Genomic DNA, 19,590 nt, shown 5'->3' on the forward strand with positions numbered 1-19,590 from the left:
CATATACCCATTTAGATCACATTTGCAATTTGTACAGTATATGAGAGATAATATGGAGCAGGGAAGTGACTCTCTGTATTCTGCTGTATCCTTAGCATTTTCACTCATTATTAAATCAGCAGATTTATTAAGGGTCGCATTGAAAATTCTTATACGAATTTGCGAGTCGGTAAAATTAGTCCGAGTTTACCATAGTCTTTTTGTTTTTAATAAATGTCCCCCAATCGAATTTCTATTAAAATTGAATTGATGCGAGTTAAAAAAAAAAACTAACGAATTTGAAATCCGACCCTTGATAAATGTGCCTCTAAATGTCAATGTCTTTCAGGGAAAGGGTATATAATAAGAGAGAGAGTGGGCAATAACAGCAAGACAATAAAGAAAACAAAGTATTTTATTAGCATTGTTAAGGCAATGCAGACACACACTTATTAAAGAGAACAACCCCAACCAAAGAATGAAGCTAGCATTCTGCATTTACAAATATGTACTAATGTACGTGTGCAGAATATTTCAACAAAAAAAAAAAACCCCAAACACTTTGTATATCAGAAAAAGGGAAAACATAAGTTACACTCATTTTAGAAAAGTCATGAGTACCTAGAACAGCAAAGCCGATAGATTCATTTCAGTACTGCGCGGTTAATGCCCTGCAACCTTGTGGCATTGGCTTGTGGTTTAAAAGAAAGTTATGAGCAGCTGAACCCCAATCATGTTAGGTCAGGCTTTCCGTAGATTATAAAATGCAGAGAGAGCTGCAGAATTTCACTATAATCATTACGTTTCCCTTTTAAAGTGAGAATTCTGCAGGAAGTAGATTAAAGGACTGAGCACTTCCGTGAAAAAACCACCCAAATCTATGAATTCTTGTTTCATTTTATTAAAAAAGTGCTTGCAGCTGTGTCTCCTACATTGGGAAAGAATTGCTTGTAAAAATAAAAGGAAATTAATTCAATCATGGATCATCAGTGCATAGTCAACATATGCATTGCCAGTGAGTTCACATTAAAATAGCAGTTTGTGTGAAAACGTGCTCACACGGATGGGAATCCTTATCCAAACACAAGATTAGCTCACTGCAATTCTATGTTGCTCCTCAGTGGGACAGTTATGCTTCGTGGCCATTATATGGTTTGGTATCCAGCATGACTTCTCTTTCGGCCAATCAGATAAGCAATGAGCACAATTAAAACGAGTCCAGCGAGAGCAGCTCCAACTACAATGGGCACCAGCATCCCGTTTTCATCCAGGGAGCATTCTACAGCTGAGAGAGAGAACAGCAGCGTTTCAGCATTAACAGAATTGTTCAGTATAAAAACAAACTGGGTAAATAGATCGGCTGTGCAAAATAAAACATGTTTCTAATATAGTTAGTTAGTCAAAAATGTAACGTATAAAGGCTGGAGTGACTGGATGTCTAACATAATAGCCAGAACACTACTTCCTGCGTTTCGGCTTTCTTGGTTTCCACTGACTGGTTACCAGGCAGTAACCAGAGACCTGAGGGGGGGGGCACATGGATCATAACTGTTGCTTTTGAATCTGAGCTGAATGCTGAGGATCAATTACAAACTCACTGAACAGAAATGTACCATGTGGCCCCCCTTCAAGTCGCTGACTAACTCAATAGAGCTGAAAAACTGAAGTAGTGTTCTGTTAGACATCCAGTCACTTCAGCCTTTATACATTACATAACTATATTAGAAACATTTTATTTTACACAGCCTATTTACCCAGTTATTATCTTTACACTGAACTGTTTCTTTAAGGGACACCAATGGTGCACACTATAGTTTTCCATGCTAATTTTTTTCTAAAACACCCAAAAATGCCCTGTGTGCCATTAACATAAAAGAAGAAGTACTTACCAGGTAAAAATTTGTTGCCATCTAGATTAAAAGCCTGGACTTGAAGATGGTATGTATTAACAGTAAAACGGTCTGTGATCTGGAGAGTCTGCTTTGAGTTGCACCTGAAGGATTTATGCGCATTGGTCTGCATGTAATTCAGAGTGTTGTTGTGCTCTGCAAAAACTGTACCTGCATCGATAAAAAGAACTGTATAAATCAGATTTCTTATGAGTCAAATAGAAAGTGGCTAAAAAAACAAAAACAAGGGGTATAGATAAATACACCTTCAATGGACGCCACTTTCCAGGTTTTTGTGTTGACATCACTTTAAATAGCCTCTTGGCACTAATCTAAACTGATACAACACTTTCACTGAAGGACAGCCAGGATAAGAACGCTTGTAGAATTATACTGAATTGTGGAATACATATTTTGTGGGTCATCGATTTTGAAGGTTCATAGTCCCTTTAAAAGGAGGGCTACACTTTTAAGCAAAAAAAAATTGGCTTCTCATACACTATTCATGGGAAACAGCTGCCAGTAGTTAAGGAATTGAAAGAACAAGATAAGTACAGGAAAAATCAGGAAAAATCATAACTTTTAGTTTAGAATATATTAAGTGTTTACCATTTACATCTGTGCTAATGGCCACGCTCTCAAGGTAAAACACATCCAGGCTGGAATTCTGTAAAATATAGAACAGAGAAAACCTTCAATCCAATCTCAAAACTACTCTGAAAATGACAACTGATTGGCACACCCTACATATATAAATACAAATATATAAGGGGATGTGGAATTACTAGGCACCTTTAGGAGACTATCGATTATAGTCGGTCACTTTCTATACTGCAAGCCAACACAGTATGATAATCTCACATGGTCTGTACTTTCCCAATACTTTGTTTTAAAAAAAATGTCGAATTCCAGAAGACCCATCTAAGCAATTTTACTGTTAAACATTTGTAATAAAAAATATAATTTACTGTTTTGTTTTTTTTAAGTTGCCATGGTCAAAGTACAGACAGAAAAGACAGGTCATTATAGAAGGTTTTGTATTATTAGGGACATAAATGAAAATGTACCAAAACCCCCCATTTATATTGTGCCTCAATGAACTCACCTGGGTAAAGTTAAATGTAAGCAGCGTGGAACCAGAAGACAGTGATAGGGATGCTGTTGTATTACTGCAGGTTCCTTCAACAGTCACACCTTTTGAATCGATATTAAACACATAACTTGCATTCTGAGAAGAAAAAAACAGAAGAGATTTCTATTCACTTGCTTTTGAGAGAAGAGAAAAAACTATGCAGTTTCCTATAGAGCTATTATCTTCCAATGCCAATTGGAAGAGAAAACTGCCCTGGCTTTTTTCAGCTTAGTTTCACATAAGTCATTTGTGTGAGAAAGAACGGAGTGGTGAACACACACTAAGACAAAAACACTTCATGTAAATTCCTGCCAGTGCAGTGCCACATCCAGTGTTTCTTCTGGACAAATTGTACAAAAAAGATTGAAACAAGGTACCACACAATGTCATGTTGCTGCTATCCTGGTACTTCACTATGGCTCCAAATAACCCAATTGGCTGCAGCACAACTTCTGCATTGTCTGTGTACTTTTTTCAACATTATTCAATGGCACAATGAAGCACGCGCCTTTTAAAGAGGATGTTCAATGTCTGTTTCTTATAGTATAGAGCAGGGGTGCCCAAAAGGTAGATCAGGATCCACCAGTAGACCATTAGCTGGTGATCAATAGATCTCAAGTCACTGTCAACAAACAGCTTGACTAAATCATCCTCCTGTTTCATGCTTTATTTTAGATATTTATTATGTTAAAGGATAAGTAATGTAAAATTGATGAGGGGGCTATTCTAAGCACTTTTTAATTATTTTTCTTTAGTTCTGAAATATTTAGGGATACATGTACTGTTAATATGAATGAATTGTGTTACTACAGCACCACCTGCTGATCATTTTCCCACCAGTTTGACCACCAAGTAGTCAAGGAAGTTGTCAGGAGAAAGAAAGAGGCTGCGTATTCATTCATTCATATTTACAGTACATATTTCCCTTAATATCTTGGGAAAAAAAGAAAATAATTAATGTAAGTGATCTTCTGCTTATAAAAGGTTCATGGACTACTTGGTGGTCAGAATAGTCAGAAAATTACCAGCAGGTGGTGCTGTTGTAACAAAATGAATTCATTTTAACGGCACATGTATCCCCCATTGCTCCACAGCAGCTTGTTAATATGAACTATAGTAGTGTTTCTGGAGCAAACAGATCAGTTTTACCAGTGCAGAGCAACTGATATTTTCATTACTTTAAAACACTTACATTTTTTGGCGTTACTGTTCCTTTAAAGAAAAATAATGAAAGTACACTGCAAACATTCTTAGAATAGCACCCCCATCACTTTATACACACACGTATATAAATCAATATTTAAGTAATATTTTCCATGGAACAAAATGGTAAGTGATATTATGGATGTAGATCATAATGGGACATTACTAAAATTAGACCTCGCATTAGTAAAGTGTGGGCACTCCTGGTGTAGTGTAAGCTGAGTGTGTTTGATTTCTGGTACCTACTGCAGAACAACACTCATTTTTGCTTGCCGACACTTAGGGGCAGATTTATCAAAGTGTGAATTTAGAAATCACAGTTAACTCACTTTCTATTCACTTATGGGATTTTTAAAAGCATATTTATCATATGGTGAACTCCATTGATAAATAAGATTTTAAAAATCACATAGGAATGAATAGAATGTGAGTTTCGGTGATGAGTTCTAAATTCACACTTTGAAAAACTGCCCCTTTATTTTCTGTGATACCCCACTAAGACAGTGCTTAAAGGAGAAGGAAAGCTACAGAGGCATTTTATTGCCAATAGATTAGCTGCAATAGTGCAAGCTGGAATGCGATATTTATTCTGTAGAATGTTTTACCATACCTGAGTAAAAAGCTCTAGAAGTTCTCTGTTTAGGATAGCAGTTGGAGTATTAGCTTGGCGTGACATCATTTCCTGCCTGAGTCTCTCCCTGCTCATAGCTCTGGGCTCAGATTACAGCAGAGAAGGGGGAAGGAAAAGGAGCAAACTGAGCATGCTCACGCCTGGGACAAGGAGGTTTAAGCTGAAGGCAGGAAGTCTGATACAGAAGCCCATGTGTACACAATAGAAGGAAAGAAATGTGTTTCTTTTGACAGGGGACTCAGAGCAGCATTACTTCAGGGGTTTATTGGTATATTTAGATGGACCTTTCTGATAAGGCTTACTTAGTTTTAACCTTTCCTTCTCCTTTAATTTCCCACATGTCTGTCACAGCCTAAATATTTATCCTTATCCATTTTTATTGGTTGTAGCATCATACATGTTACTGTTATTGGCTACTAAATTTGGTACTTTCAGTACACATGATTCTGCTGTGTAATTCTCCTTTGGGACACAGGTGGGTGCGGATTGCGGATCGTTTAGGAATTTTGTTGTGGTCGATTGAAGTCAAGTCTGGATAGTCTTCAACTGTGCTTGCTCCTGTGACAAGCTTGCCTGCCAGGCTCCCTGTGCATCTCTGCATTTTAGGCAGGTACAGAGATTGGTGCAGTTGTGAGACTGGTGGTTTTTGCAGCTAGTGGGTGGGAGGTGAAAGATGCAAAGCACATGATAAAACATGCTCTGCAAGGGTTAAAGCCAAGTCAGCACAAAATGGCGTGCTTCCAAGATATTAAAAGGGAACAGATTGTCCATTTGATTTTCACAGTTTGCAGGAAAACTCTGCATGTGTGTAATAGGATACCGTTATTTTCTCCGTTAAAGGAGAACTAAAGCTTAACTAAAGAAGTAGCTAGAAATGTTGTACATTAGGCTTCTGTACCAGCCCAAGGTAACCTCAACCCTTAAGCAGTAAAGATCTGTCTCCAAAGATGCCCCAGTAGCTCCCCATCTTTTCTGCAGATTCACTGCACATGTTCTGTGCTGCTGTCACTTACTGAGCTTAGGGACCCACTCACAATATGCAGTACACATAGAATAGAAATGTCACAATATAAAGCAGTTTGGTAATTAATACTTGGCAGCACAGAAACCAGTGCAATTAGCATCAGAATTTAATAATCAGCCATGTAGCATCAGCTTTTATTACAGGCCAACCTCATTTTCTGCTTGATAATTTGCTACAACCCCTAAGCTTAGCTTTTCAACAGCTGCTCAGAGCCCACTGAGAATGTGAGTGTCACAGACACTTTCCAAGATGGTGACCCCGTGACAAGATTGCAGTCCTGGATCTTTGCTGTTATTAACAAGCTGAAACTTTAGGCTGGTGCAATAAAAATGCCATATTTTATATACGGAACTTAACCATATTCATTTTTTAAGGTTTAGTTGTCCTTTAACAAACCTTAGGGCTATTTAGAGCAAAGAAGAGCATACCTTGCCATCTTTTGTGACATAAGTAATATTCATCTGCAAGCCTGTTTTAACCATTAGGCAAGGTCCATGGGATCCATTTACAGTATATTGCACTGCAGGAGGCTCTGGTAATGGTACAGGGGCTGGTGTAGTTGTTGGCACAGGGGCTGGTGCAGTTGTTGGTACAGGGGCTGATGTAGGGGTAACATCCTCACTGCACGTGCTTACTAAAAGAAAGATACAATTCTAATGAATATATTTAATGACTTACAAATGTAATCAATCTTTAAAACAAAGCAAAGATCTAACAATGCAGTCACTGACTGATGATTTCCACTTCATTTTTCGTACCTTTCTGACTGAAGTTACTCTGCTTTAGGTATGCTTCAAGTTTTATATCATGAAATGTTGCCGTGACATTCTCCATTCTAATAACATGTGGATTGATGCACTTGTACATTGTGCCATTCTCCGCTGACACGGCAGTGTTGTTTGTGGATACAGTTTTAGTTCCTGGAAAGACGACAATAAAACATCTGAGGATTGAGAAATAAATCAAACAAAAGTAAAAAAGATCTTGTACCTGCACTAATGACACCTGATGTGAAAACATCCAATAAAGCTTTCTCAGGGACAGACTACATGTAATAGAGATGGGGGTCTTCTCACTACAGTAGACTAATCCCCATGGCATCACAGAATCCTCAGTTAGACAGGCTACATATTACACAGCGTGCGTCAGGTTTTGAAAACTTTCCAATTTTTAGTCACACAAATCCAAAAGGTAAATCTCATGAGATGCCATTTATTTATATTGCGGAACGGAAACGCCAGGAGGAAACACATAAAGCAGAGAATATACAAACTCTACACTGAAATTGAACAGAACAACTTAGTATTAGGGTGGATACTATTTATACCTTGTAATACGATTCGCTTGCAGTCTGACATTGGTCTGGCCAATATGAAATGCTAGCTTAAGCTAGATGTTGTGAATAAAAAATTGTTTTGGTTTTATTGTCATATGAGTGAGCACATTTTCATGAATACAGCAGCTAACCAACATTAGAAACCTGCCCATTTGACCTAGGATTAAAGGAACAGTTCAGTGTAAAAATAAAAACTGGGTAAATAGATAGGCTGTGCAAAATAAAATGTTTCTAATATAGTTAGTCAAAAATGTAATGTATAAAGGCTGGATGTCTAACATTATAGCCAGAACACTACTTCCTGCTTTTCAGCTCTATAACTCTGAGTTAGTCTGCAACTTTAAAGGAGAATTCAACCCGTAGTTCCCCCCCGGTAAATGCCCCTAATTTTTTTACTCACCCCTCCGTGCAGATTCTGGCCTCGGAGTTCACAGGCACCATCTTCTTTCTTCTGTCTTTTTTGGAAGTTCAGAGAATGCGTAGTTGGAGTAAATTTCTGGTCCCAAACAACTGCACTTGCGCCGAAAGTCACAAAATTTTTCCAAAAAGTTTTCGGAAATTTTCATGACTTTCAGCACATGTGCAGTGGTTCGGGACCGGAAATTTACTCCAACTACGCATTCTCCGAAAATGCCGTCAATGCACAAAGATTACCAGAGAAGAAGAAGAAGATGGCTCCCGTGAACTCAGGCAATAATCTGCACGGAGGGGTAAGTAAAAAAATTAGGGGCTTTTGCCCGGGGGGGCAGGTAGGCTGGGGGGGGGGGTGTTTTTTAAACTACAGGTTGAATTCTCCTTTAAGTGAGGCCACATGGTACATTTCTGTTAAGTGAGTTTGCAATTGATCCTCAGCATTAAGCTCAGATTCAAAAGCAACAGATATGATCCATGTGGGCCCCCCCTCAAGTCTCTGATTGGTTACTGCCTGGTAACCAATCAGTGGAAACCAAGAGAGCTGCAAAGCAGGAAATAATATTTAATAATTTAATTTACCGAAACTCTGTTTGCCCTCTTCTTCAGAAAAGGTGATCAGCGCTCCACTGTGCGGCGTTCCATTTCTCCGCCCTGCCTTCCTTATAGAAGATAGCCAGGGAGGAGAAATCGCGCACCACGCAATGGATCGTCGCCGTTTCTGAAGAAGAGCACAAGCGGAATTTCGGTTAATTATTTCTTAATAATAAAGACTTAGCGATTTTAACGTTTAATATGTGTTGGTGTCTTTTTTTCGTAGTGTACTAACGAATTTTTTTTAAGAAAATTTTTGCTGTTACTGGTCCTTTAAGTTAGACCTCCAGTCACTCAAGCCTTTATACATTACATTTTTGCCTAACTATATTATATATTATATTTACCCAGTTTTTATTTTTACACTGAACTATTCCTTTAATAATGGCTTGGTTAGGCCAGCATCAGTCCCTACACAAATCAGAGATCCCCAGAGCTCTAGTCAAACAGAGTCCATTGTGTTCGATGACATTAATATTCATAGAGAAACAATACAAAATGTCTTCCTGTCACTGTAATTAATAGAATCAGTTTACCGTTTTCTGATGAGCCTGGGAAGAAGTTTTTGTCAGACAAGTTGTAGGACATAACCAGATCAGCTACTTGATAGCGTGTGTTGGTTCTACCAAAACGGATACTCAGTGAGTGACTGGATCCAAACTCAATTAGTAAAACTGGTGCCGTGGCATCTTCTTCACCACAGGAGCTTTTGCTAATGTTTGTCACAGCATCTGATGGCAATGCAAATTTAGCCAGCTCCTGAAAGAGACAGAGAAAACATTTTTAAAATGTCTGAAAATTAAAAATGTATAATTTAACTTTGTAACATTATTAAAGGGGAAGTCTACCCACAATGTTTTTTAATGAAGGAAATTTATGTTGGAAAGTTGCTTAGACTCACATCAAATAAACAGTAATGATTTTAACGTGATTTGAAAATATTGCAACTAAAAGCAGTTTCTGATATGCCTTCTCATACTGCCAGACTACAGTTCCAACATTTCAGAAACAACTCTAACTCTAACACTTCAATACCCAACTTGCCTTGCATGCACTTCTGTCATTCTCAGGTTGGGTAATCAGAGAACATGCAAGGTATTGTGGAAAGTCTTGGATGGAGGAAAGCCGACTGCCAATACAATGTTTCAGTGGTTGGTGGGTATTCAGGGTTATGACAAATAGCAAAGGACAGAAACACTGCTTTAAAGGAGAACTAACCCCTAGAAATGAATATGGCTAAAAATGCCTTATATTATATACTGAACTTATTGCACCAGCCTAAAGTTTCAGCTTGTCAATAGCGGCAATGATCCAGGACTTCAAACTTGTTACAGGGGGTCACCATCTTGGAAAGTGTCTGTGACACTCACATGCTCAGTGGGCTCTGAGCAGCTATTGAGAAGCTAAGCTTAGGGCTTGTCACAAATTATCAAGCAGAAAATGAGGTTGGTCTGCTACAAGGCTGATTATTAAATGATGATGCTAATTGCACTGGTTTCTGTGCTGCCATGTAGTCATTTTGTGTATTAATTACTAATCAGCCTTTTATTGTGACATTTATATTATGTGTACTGTATATTGTGAGTGGGTCCATAAGCTCAGTAAGTGACAGCAGCACAGATCATGTGCAGTGAATCAGCAGAAAAGAAGATGGGGAGCTACTGGGGCATCTTTGGAGACACAGATCTTCCCTGCTAAAGGGCCGTGGTTGCCTTTGGCTGGTACAGTAGCCCAAAACATAATTTACAACAATTTCTGGTCTACTTCTTTAGTTACACTTTAGTTCTTCTTTAAATAGCAGTTACATCTCCAAATAACTGTAAAAAGACTAAAGTCATAATAAATGTATATTGGAAAGTTATAAAATTTTTTTATATTTAAAGTTTTTATTGGTTTACATTGTAACAGATAAGTTCAATAAATCACAACATATCTTCAGCTGCATGCTTGTCACTGACTGATAGCTTTATATTGTTTCATAAAGATCATCTTGTATATCTAGTCATTTCTCATGACCACTTGGTTGAATCTATATCAGCTCTGCTGACTAGCAGTGGGAAGTAAAGAAGAAAGAGGGAAAGCTACCATCTTCCAGAATTTTTGGGCCACTTTGCAAGCCCACCAAGTATGTAGAAAGGACCCTTGTTCCCCTCATCCTATAAAGCAGGTGGAGTCTTCCGGGTTGCCGCTAAATTTACTGATTCGTGTTGGAATATAGTACCATTAAAATATGATTTAATATGCTCTTTCGGTGGAGGTTGCAATACAGATGAGAAAACATTTTTGTGTAGAGTTCCCTTTTAATCATGGCTATAAATCCCTTGTTTATAAGAAAAATAAAACCCCAATATGGTTTACTGATGTCATAGTTAAATCCCCTCTGCAATGCTTCATTCAAAAGAACTTAATCTATAAGGAAACACTTAGCAGCAATGTATATACTAGGGGAACCTGCTGCTCACTATTCCCCAGATGATGGTGATCTGAGCAAACCGCTTCTGCTGAGATATGTATGTAGCTTCACACAAAAAAACGAGATTAAAAAGAATGTGGAACGTGTCCTCGGCCATAGTGAAACTGTGCAGTACAAAATTGTTCATGGTAGATTATTTTTCTCAGTTATATGGCCACATTCTTTCAAGGTTACCAAACATGAACTGGTATAATATTAATAATACACCTTATGCTGGGTATAATAGAAGCCTCCCCCCAAAAATAACAAAAAAAAAAGGTTTTGAGTAAGATTTTTTTCCATTAAGCATTACCTGTTTAGAAGCATTGCTGTACGGCACAGTGAAATTGATGGACAAATCAGCCAATATGCAGGTTAGGTTTGTCTTGCCGTCTTTCACTTCAAATTGAACGCCAGTAGCAACCTGAACAATACCTGTAAAATATACAGAAAGAGAGTTACATTTTCAACTGTTTAACAAAATAAAATGTTTCAAAAGTACAAAATAAGGAAAGAGATTTAGTATTATTTAATGAGCAGCACCTTGCATATACCTTAAAGTGGACCTGTCATCCAGACACAAAAATCTGTATAATAAAAGTCCTTTTCAAATTAAACATGAAATACAATTTCAATTTTTTATGAAAGCATTCATAGCTGTTATAAGCTCATTTAAAAATCTCGACTGTCAATCAAATATTGTCTGCCCCTCCTCTATGCCAATGGCATAGAGGCGGGGCAGACAATTACTTTCACTTTCAATTCAGCACTTCTTAGATGTCACTGCTCTCCCCACATTCCCCCCGTTCTCTTTACCGGTTAATTGTGTAGCCAGGACATGGAAATGGACATCAGGTCCCCTATTCTGGTGCACAAACAAGATTCTGAGATGATACAAGACTTGTCTTAATAACGGTGTCCACAAAATGGCTCCTGCCTGCTTGCTATAATTATGAATTCCCAGACTGAAGGAAACAAGATTCAAATCATTTATATAGTGTAATTAAAGTTCATTTTGCTTGACTAATGTGATAAAATAGGATTTTGAATAATTTTTTTGGGTGACAGGTCCCCTTTAACATTAGAACTAAGCATGAAACTTGTATTACAATTTGGTTGGTGAGGCCACTGACAACTAGGCAACAGAATGCAGATTAATCCCAAAACAAGATTTGTATTAGAATTATTATGTTTGAATAACTAATGTTTCTATTTGTTAATAACTTATGTGCCCGGACAGGAGCTGGAGCTGAAATTGGTGCCGGAACAGAAGTGGTGTAGGCTGCCATTTAGCCACCATAGCTTAACAGTAGCTTTTTAATATAAACTATATTAGTCTTTCTGTTAACACATAGTTTTTCCAATACAGGGTAACAGTACAGGTATGGGATCAGTTATCTGGAAATCCGTTATCCAGAAAGCTGCAAATTACAGAAAGGCTGTCTCCCATAGATTCTATTTTATCCATATAATCCAAATTTTTTAAAAATGAATTCCTTTTTCTGTGTAATAATAAAATAGTACCTTGAACTTGATCCCAACTAAGATATAATTAATCCGTATTGAAAGCAAAACCAGCGTTCTCTAGTGGGCTGAAGGTATGCAGATCCAAATTGCAGAAAAGATCCCTTATCTGGAAAACCCCAGGTCCCAAGCATTCTGGATAACAGGTCCCATACCCGTACATTATATTGTAATTTAAAACTTTTATTTTTGGTTTTACTGTTCCTTTAATTAGTCTGGTCAAGGAAATCATCTTAATAAAATACAGGTATGGGACCTGTTATCCAGAATGCTCGGGACCTGGGGTTTTCCGTATAACAGATCTTTCTGTAATTTGGGTCTTCATGCCTTAAGTGTACTAGAAATTATTTTAAACATTAAATAAACCCAATAGGCTGGTTTTGCTTCCAATAAGGATTAATTATATCTTAGTTTGGATCAAGTACAAGGTACTGTTTTATTATTGCAGAGAAAAGGGAAATCATGTTTAAAAATGATTCAGAGCTTTCTGGATATCGGGTTTCCGGATTTGGGATCCTATACCTGCATTGGGTTTTAGTGCCTCTCTTCAGCAGGAAACTTTTTAACAGTTTATATTTATGTTTTTACTTGGGTTGGGGTACAGAAGAAAAAGGGGGGGCAGGTTAATGTATATATGCAATACCATGGCACATAACTTTGGATTTCCAGTTTGGATTTTCATGTTTCCTGACATTATTTCTAACATACAGGTAGTGGTGGGTACACATATCTACATCTGTTTCAAGAGCATGCCTCATTCCATTTGTCCCATATTTTGTTATATTTATCTGGGCAGCCCCTGGCTATATGGGGAATTGGACCACCTTTGACCCATCCAGCTGTAGCTAAATGTTTACTACCCTTCCAAAAAAATATACTCTAAAAAAATTCCTTCTTTATTGCATGCATTTCTAATCAGTGCTGTACACAGTGCCCTGAAGATAGAAACAGCTATTTTACTTGTACTATTCACTATAGCTGTAACTACTGACAAAAGCATATTAGATCCTCAAAGTGCGGCACTGAAAAGCTAGTAAAAGATCTCATGTAGCAAAGATACAGATTAATCTGGAATATTCAGAGGACAGCATATATACATAGTTTCCACAGGTAGTAAGAAAAACAAGAGATGTAAACTTTAATATAGCAAATATAAGTGTACTTTATAAATATATCTGAAAGTAGGGCTAATAGCTTAGGATATATCGAAGTTGGCTACTGGCCTGCTGAAGTATATCACTTTAATTCTTCTATGCACTAGCCATTTGATTTAATGGTCTCTCCCAGAATAACTGCCCCTCCCATCTGCCAAATTCTTCACTTCCTGCCTCCCAGTCAACAGGGAATTATAGAAGAGAACAAACCAGTCTCCTTCCTGATGTTTTCTCTGCCATCTTACTGGGAACTCATAATTATAGCAACAGGAAGGAGCCATTTTGTGGACACTGTTATTAAAGCAAGCCTTATATCGTCTCAGAATCGTGTTTGTGCACCAGGGGACAGGGACCCAATGTCTATCCCCATGCCCTGGTTACACAATTAAATCTTTAAGAGAGCTGGGGGAACGTAGGAAGAGCGGTGACATCTAGGAAGTTCTGAATGGAAAGTGAAAGTAATTGCTTGCCCCGCCTCTATGCCTAGGCATAGAGGCGGGGTAGGCAATACTTGATTGACGGCTGATATTTTTAAATGAGTTTACAACAGCTATGAATGCTTTAATAAAAAAAAAGAAATTGGATTTCATATTTAATTTAAGAAGGACTTTTATTATACAGATTTTTTTGTCTGGGTGACGGGTCCACTTTAAATATTGTGTGTTTCTTTTCACTGCTTCAAACTACAGCAGGCTATGCGGCCGTTAAGCATTTGCTGACTCATACTGACATTAGCTTGTTAGACTAGGAAATCCCTGACAGCAACAACATGCCAGTTATGTGCTTCTGGAAAAAATGTGAGTGTGAGTGGCACATGTGAATAGTACATGGCTCTGACAGTTTGTTCTAGCCCTTTATTTCCTAAAGGCAGCTGGCACTGAAATAATGTTGTTCAAGCAAATAAAGGACTGCAAAACAGAAGGAAGTGTTACTATAGGGGACAAATTAAAAAAAAAATATGCAGTATCCCCCCTTCCTTGGAATCAGACCTATGAACAATTTAATTGGCATTTCAAACGCCTCTTGATTCTGAATTCTAATTCTCTGCGGATGAGCTCTGCTGACCTAGAGGTCACTTGAAGCACAACAGTAGCCCTGGTGAAGGGTATTGCCATGAGTCTTATTCTCACAGTGCTTTGGCAGACACCAACAGTTTCTTAACAGCTAGAAGTATCAGTAATAGTTCTGCAACATATGCATAAATAGATTTAACATGTGCAGGTATGCTGTGGATTATTTTCCTCTACCCACATTGTGCTCTGTAACACTGTAATAACTGTTTTTTTTGGTTAAAGGAACAGTAACATCAAAAAATTTTATTATTTTAAAGTAATAAAAATATAATGCAGTGTTGCCCTGCACTAGTAAAACTGTTGTTTTTGCTTCAGAAAAACTATTATTGTTTATATAAATAAGCCGCTTTGTAGCAATGGAGCAGCCATTCAAATGAGAAAAGGTCCAGGTTACACAGCAGATAAGCTCTGTAGAACATAATGTATGTATGTATGTATGTATGTATGCATGTATATTTTTATTTGTAAAGCGCTCCTTGAGGGCAAAGCACTGTACAACAAAACAATAAATTAGTATAATGGTGTTATGTTATCCACTATTTAACCTGTGCCATATATCCTTTTTTCAATTTCGGCCATTGCTACACAGCAGCTTGTTTATATGAACTATAGTAGTGTTCATGAAGCAAACAGATCAGTTTTACAAGCGCAAGGCAACAGTACATGATATTTCCATTACTTTAAAGCACTGACATTTTTTGGTGTTGCTGTTCCTTCAAAATCCTAAAGCACTGCCATATATAAAATGCCTACATTTCCAACAAATCTTTTTTCTGGCCTGCACGTAAATCAGAACAAAAGCTGCAATCAAAAAGAGATCATATTGTCTGTTTTTTACTTCAATTGCATTTTTCCAACTGTATACTTTCTTCACTGCTTTCTAATGAGCTTACCAACGACAACTCACTTTTACGGCAGAGACACGCTGCGATTCAGGGAGATTAGTCGCCCGAAAACAAATCTCCTCTTCTTTGGGGTGACTAATATCCCCAAACTGCCTCCCCTGCCGGCTAGAATAGAAATCACCGGCAGGATGGCACTTGAAGCTCTTCATTTTACAAAGTTGGCTCACGCAGAAACTTCGGGCGACTTCGGAATCGCAGCCTGTGCCCTTAAAGGAAAACTATACCCCCCAAACAATGTAGGTCTCTATTAAAAGATACTGAGTAAAACAGCTCATGTGTAAAACCCTGCTTCATGTAAATGAACCATTATCATAATAATATACTTTTTTAGTAGTATGTGCCATTGGGTAATCTTAAATAGAAAATTGCCATTTTAAAAAAATAAGCGCCGCCCCCTGAGATCGTAAGATTCACTTTGCACACATACAAACCACATGTAAGGTCACATGAGCCAATTAACAGACAGAGTTCTGCCTTTTGCTTCGTCACTTCTTCCTGTTACAGTTAGTGTTGTAGTATTTCTGGTCAGGTGATCTCTGAGGCAGCACAGATAGAGTCACGAAATGGTGGTTCAAGGCAAGAGATGTAAAAGGGCAATATTTATATAAATATATATTCCAGTTTGGAAAGATTCTTTAATATGTCATTCAATTTGATATAAAGTATCTGTTGCTTAAGTATTCATTTTGGGGGTATAGTTTTCCTTTAAGGTTTCTTTTTACAAGTTGACAGCTACTGCTGCTCGCAAAAGGTTTTAATGGCACAACACAATATATCGTTTGATACAATAGCCATAACAACTCCACTATACTAGTGTCCGACCCTAGTATTCACACTAGGCTTCCTTCTCCTGAATAATAAAGAAGCAACAAATATATTGCTGCTGTAGCTGAACCAAACCTCAATTCCAATATTTCCCAAAGCAGCTTTTCTCTCCCTATGCTTAGGTTTTGGAAAGAAGTTATATCTCTTCAAAAGTAAACAGACAACTTGCTATTCTGTGTAACGTCAGCAATGTTTTCTAATGTTTATGGGTATCTAAGAATAAGTGGCTATTTGTTGTTAGAGATTGGGCACCTAGCAGGAAAGAGCAGTTGGACAGTTGGCTAGGATCCAAACACTATGACAAATGCCTCCCAATAGGCTGCTCCACATTAGATACTATTATTAAAGTACAATACAAAGTACATAGCAGTATGGAAAACAAACTGATGCAAAAGTAACTGTGTAGGTACACTGTAATCAAGTCTTCATTACCCTCCCACAAAACATGCAGCAAAGATTACCCAAAGATCAATCCGACAGCTCTTTATCTTCTTTTTATACACCATATGGGTCTTTTGGAAAAGCTTTCTTTTTCTTATTGGCCTCACTTTTTTCTTGCCATGTAATACACAGGAATAGATGTGTAGAATGATGATGTCTATACACAAGGCAGGGCAAATCTGATAACTTCAGCCACAACAGAATAAGCCCAGTTACCACAAGATGATCACCGTGAAAAATACAAAGTGTTGATCCAAGCCCAGTCTTTATCTGGGAACTGATCAGACAAGTGAATGCTTCATTGGTGCCTCAATTTTGTCTAAAGTTTACAAAAGACTATTCCTATCAATTGTTTTGTCCACTTTGAAATAATCCAAAGATCCACAAACACAATGCAATTAAACATTGCAATTACATGGCATCTTAAAGGGATACGGTCATGGAAAAACATGTTTTTTCCAAAACACATCAGTTAATAGTGCTGCTCCAGCAGAATTCTGCACTGAAATCCATTTCTCAAAAGAGCAAACAGATTTTTTTAATATTCAATTTTGAAATCTGACATGGGGCTAGACATTTTGTCAGTTTCCCAGCTGCCCCAGTCATGTGACTTGTGCCTGCACTTTAGGATGGAATTACTTTCTGGCAGGCTGTTATTTCTCCTACTTTATGTAACTGAATGTGTCTCAGTGGGACTTGGCTTTTACTATTAAGTGCTGTTCTTAGATCTACCAGGGAGCTGTTATCTTGTGTTAGGGAGCTGTTATCTGGTTACATTCACATTGTTCTATTGTTAGGCTGCTGGGGGGGGGGGGTGATATCACTCCCAACTTGCAGTACAGCAGTAAAGAGTGATTGAAGTTTATCAGAGCACAAGAATTCTGCTGGAGCAGCACTATTAACCGATGCGTTTTGAAAAAAACATGTTTTCCCATGACAGTATCCTTTTAAGAAATAATTCTAAATATCATCATGCCATAACCTTTATTATGTGTCAGAATGGGGGGCCTGATACCCTAGTGACCTAGTCCATGCTCTGGCTACACAATTAGATGGTAAGGAAGGAGGGGGAATGGAAGGGCAGAATTGAAAGTGAAAGTTATTTCCTGTCCCGCCCTTATGCCTAAAGTATAGAGGAGGGGAAGGCAATATCTGATTGACAGTGGAGACTTTTAAGAGTTTATAACATTTATGGATGTTTCAATAAGAAAAATAATTTTAGTTTCATGAAAAGGACTTTTATAATACAGCTTTTTATGTCTGGGTGACAGGTCCCCTTTAATCTAACAAAAAGCAATATCACGGTACATTTATTAAACATAATCAGCGGTTTTAGAGTTATATGTAAACTGTATGCTGTTTCTGACAAGAGCAGAAAAACAACATCCTTAAAAACATTGTGAGGTGCCGTTTCGAAAGGAGAGGACCAGGGCCACTATTATGAACATACTACGAAGTTAGCAGGTCCATCCACCCCAAGGGGCCCCATTATGAACCCACTGGTCACCTGGGTGGAGGGCGCAGTCAACAAATGGAATGGGGAACCAACAAAACAAAAAATCAACACCCACAACCTTGCCCTGATTCACCCCAGCCACTCCCCGTTATGCTAATACAACCCACCCAAACCCCACCACTCTACTGCAAGCCTCTGAAAGCAGTGCCCCCCCATAGTGACCCAGTATCTTCATTAAGTATTAATATAATTTAGAAAAAGTCTATTACAAACAAAAGTTACAATTTGTATTGACAGAAGTGTAAGTGGCACAATGTGCTTCTCCCCAGTGGAGTGTCCATTAGGGGCAAACAAAACCAAAAAGCCTTCCGTTTTCTTAAAACAAAAATTGTAGCAGAAGCCGGCTGAACAGGCCTGTGAATAATAAGACAAGGCACTGTGGCACTTAAGGCTTGGCTGCAGCACATCTGTGTAGCTCCTGCTACATATTTTCTGGAGTCATATCCAGCAGTACATACAGTAACAAGAAGTGTAACCTTTTTTAGCAGGAGCTCTAGTGCATTGCTTTGTACAGCCTGCAATGAAACTGATATGAAAGGAAACCTAGAAGCTGCAGGGCCTGGCAGCCTGACACGTGACAGCCTGAGCGCTAGCCATTGTATAGAAGATTTATACTTCGCACAAGCGAGCACCCTCTCTTTCCTAATGGCAGTGTTTATTTTACAGATATGGAGGAGTTCATTACACAAGTGGCCCATCTGATGAAATAACTTGTCTCCTTCCCATTACGGTCTAAAGAGGTGGGACTAAGTACAAAACTTTCCTGGCCTTCAACTACAGCCAATATCACAATCCAACAGGATAATGGCACAGTCCAAGTACGTCTCTGCAATTGGCAGGTTCCCCAAGCCATCATTGTTCTCCCAATGACAATACAGGCCCCTGTCACTTGTGCCTGGATTATGATCACATGACCAGCCCGCATCGGCCAGTCACACTAACACAACTGCTTCGCATTACCGCCAGCACCAGTAAACCCTGGCTTAAACCATTGTAACATCACTGGCGGGGCCCCAATAGTTACAACAACCAGCACACCGACATTGTACTTACCGACAAGCAACAGCACGGTCATCCCGCACACTGGCCTCTTGACTTGCCTCCAACTCCTCCTGCCAGTATTCGCTTCCCCCCTCTGTGTCATGCTTACAAAGTACACCAGCCCCAGACGCAAAGTGCGCACCTAAACGCTGTACTGCACAGATGGCGGGTCTAGCGGGCGGTTAGGTAGGCGCACACGGAGCCGGGGGTCTCGCAGAAACAGCCGCACACTCCCAAGAGAAACACCTAAGCACTCACAAGTCACATGAAAATACGTCATTGGCCACGCCCTCTGGTTTGCTCCGAACCCCTCCCTTTAGAAAACTTTATTTGTTCTTAGCACTATGGTGGAGAGACAAAGTATGAGTGCGGGGGTTAGTAAACAACATCAACCTGTCAGTGTACATATAGCAAAAGCAACATGTAATGGGTCGTTTGGTTCAAACGTAGTGACATTTAT

The 19,590-nt window shown here is 38.6% G+C and overlaps 1 protein-coding gene across 1 annotated transcript; it reads right to left on the reverse strand.

Annotated features, from left to right (window-relative positions):
- Positions 1-376: 376 nt before the first annotated feature.
- lamp1.S (lysosomal-associated membrane protein 1 S homeolog) lies at positions 377-19,354 on the reverse strand. The gene is given in 9 exon segments (NM_001093910.1): positions 377-1,264; positions 1,869-2,039; positions 2,478-2,535; positions 2,974-3,096; positions 6,287-6,492; positions 6,617-6,778; positions 8,736-8,958; positions 10,965-11,086; positions 19,143-19,354. Coding segments are annotated over 9 exon segments (1,227 nt in total). The 5' UTR covers positions 19,165-19,354; the 3' UTR covers positions 377-1,124.
- Between the last annotated feature and the right edge of the window lie 236 nt (positions 19,355-19,590).

This window comes from Xenopus laevis, chromosome 2S, assembly GCF_017654675.1.
Source record: "Xenopus laevis strain J_2021 chromosome 2S, Xenopus_laevis_v10.1, whole genome shotgun sequence".
Lineage (NCBI taxonomy): Eukaryota > Metazoa > Chordata > Amphibia > Anura > Pipidae > Xenopus > Xenopus laevis.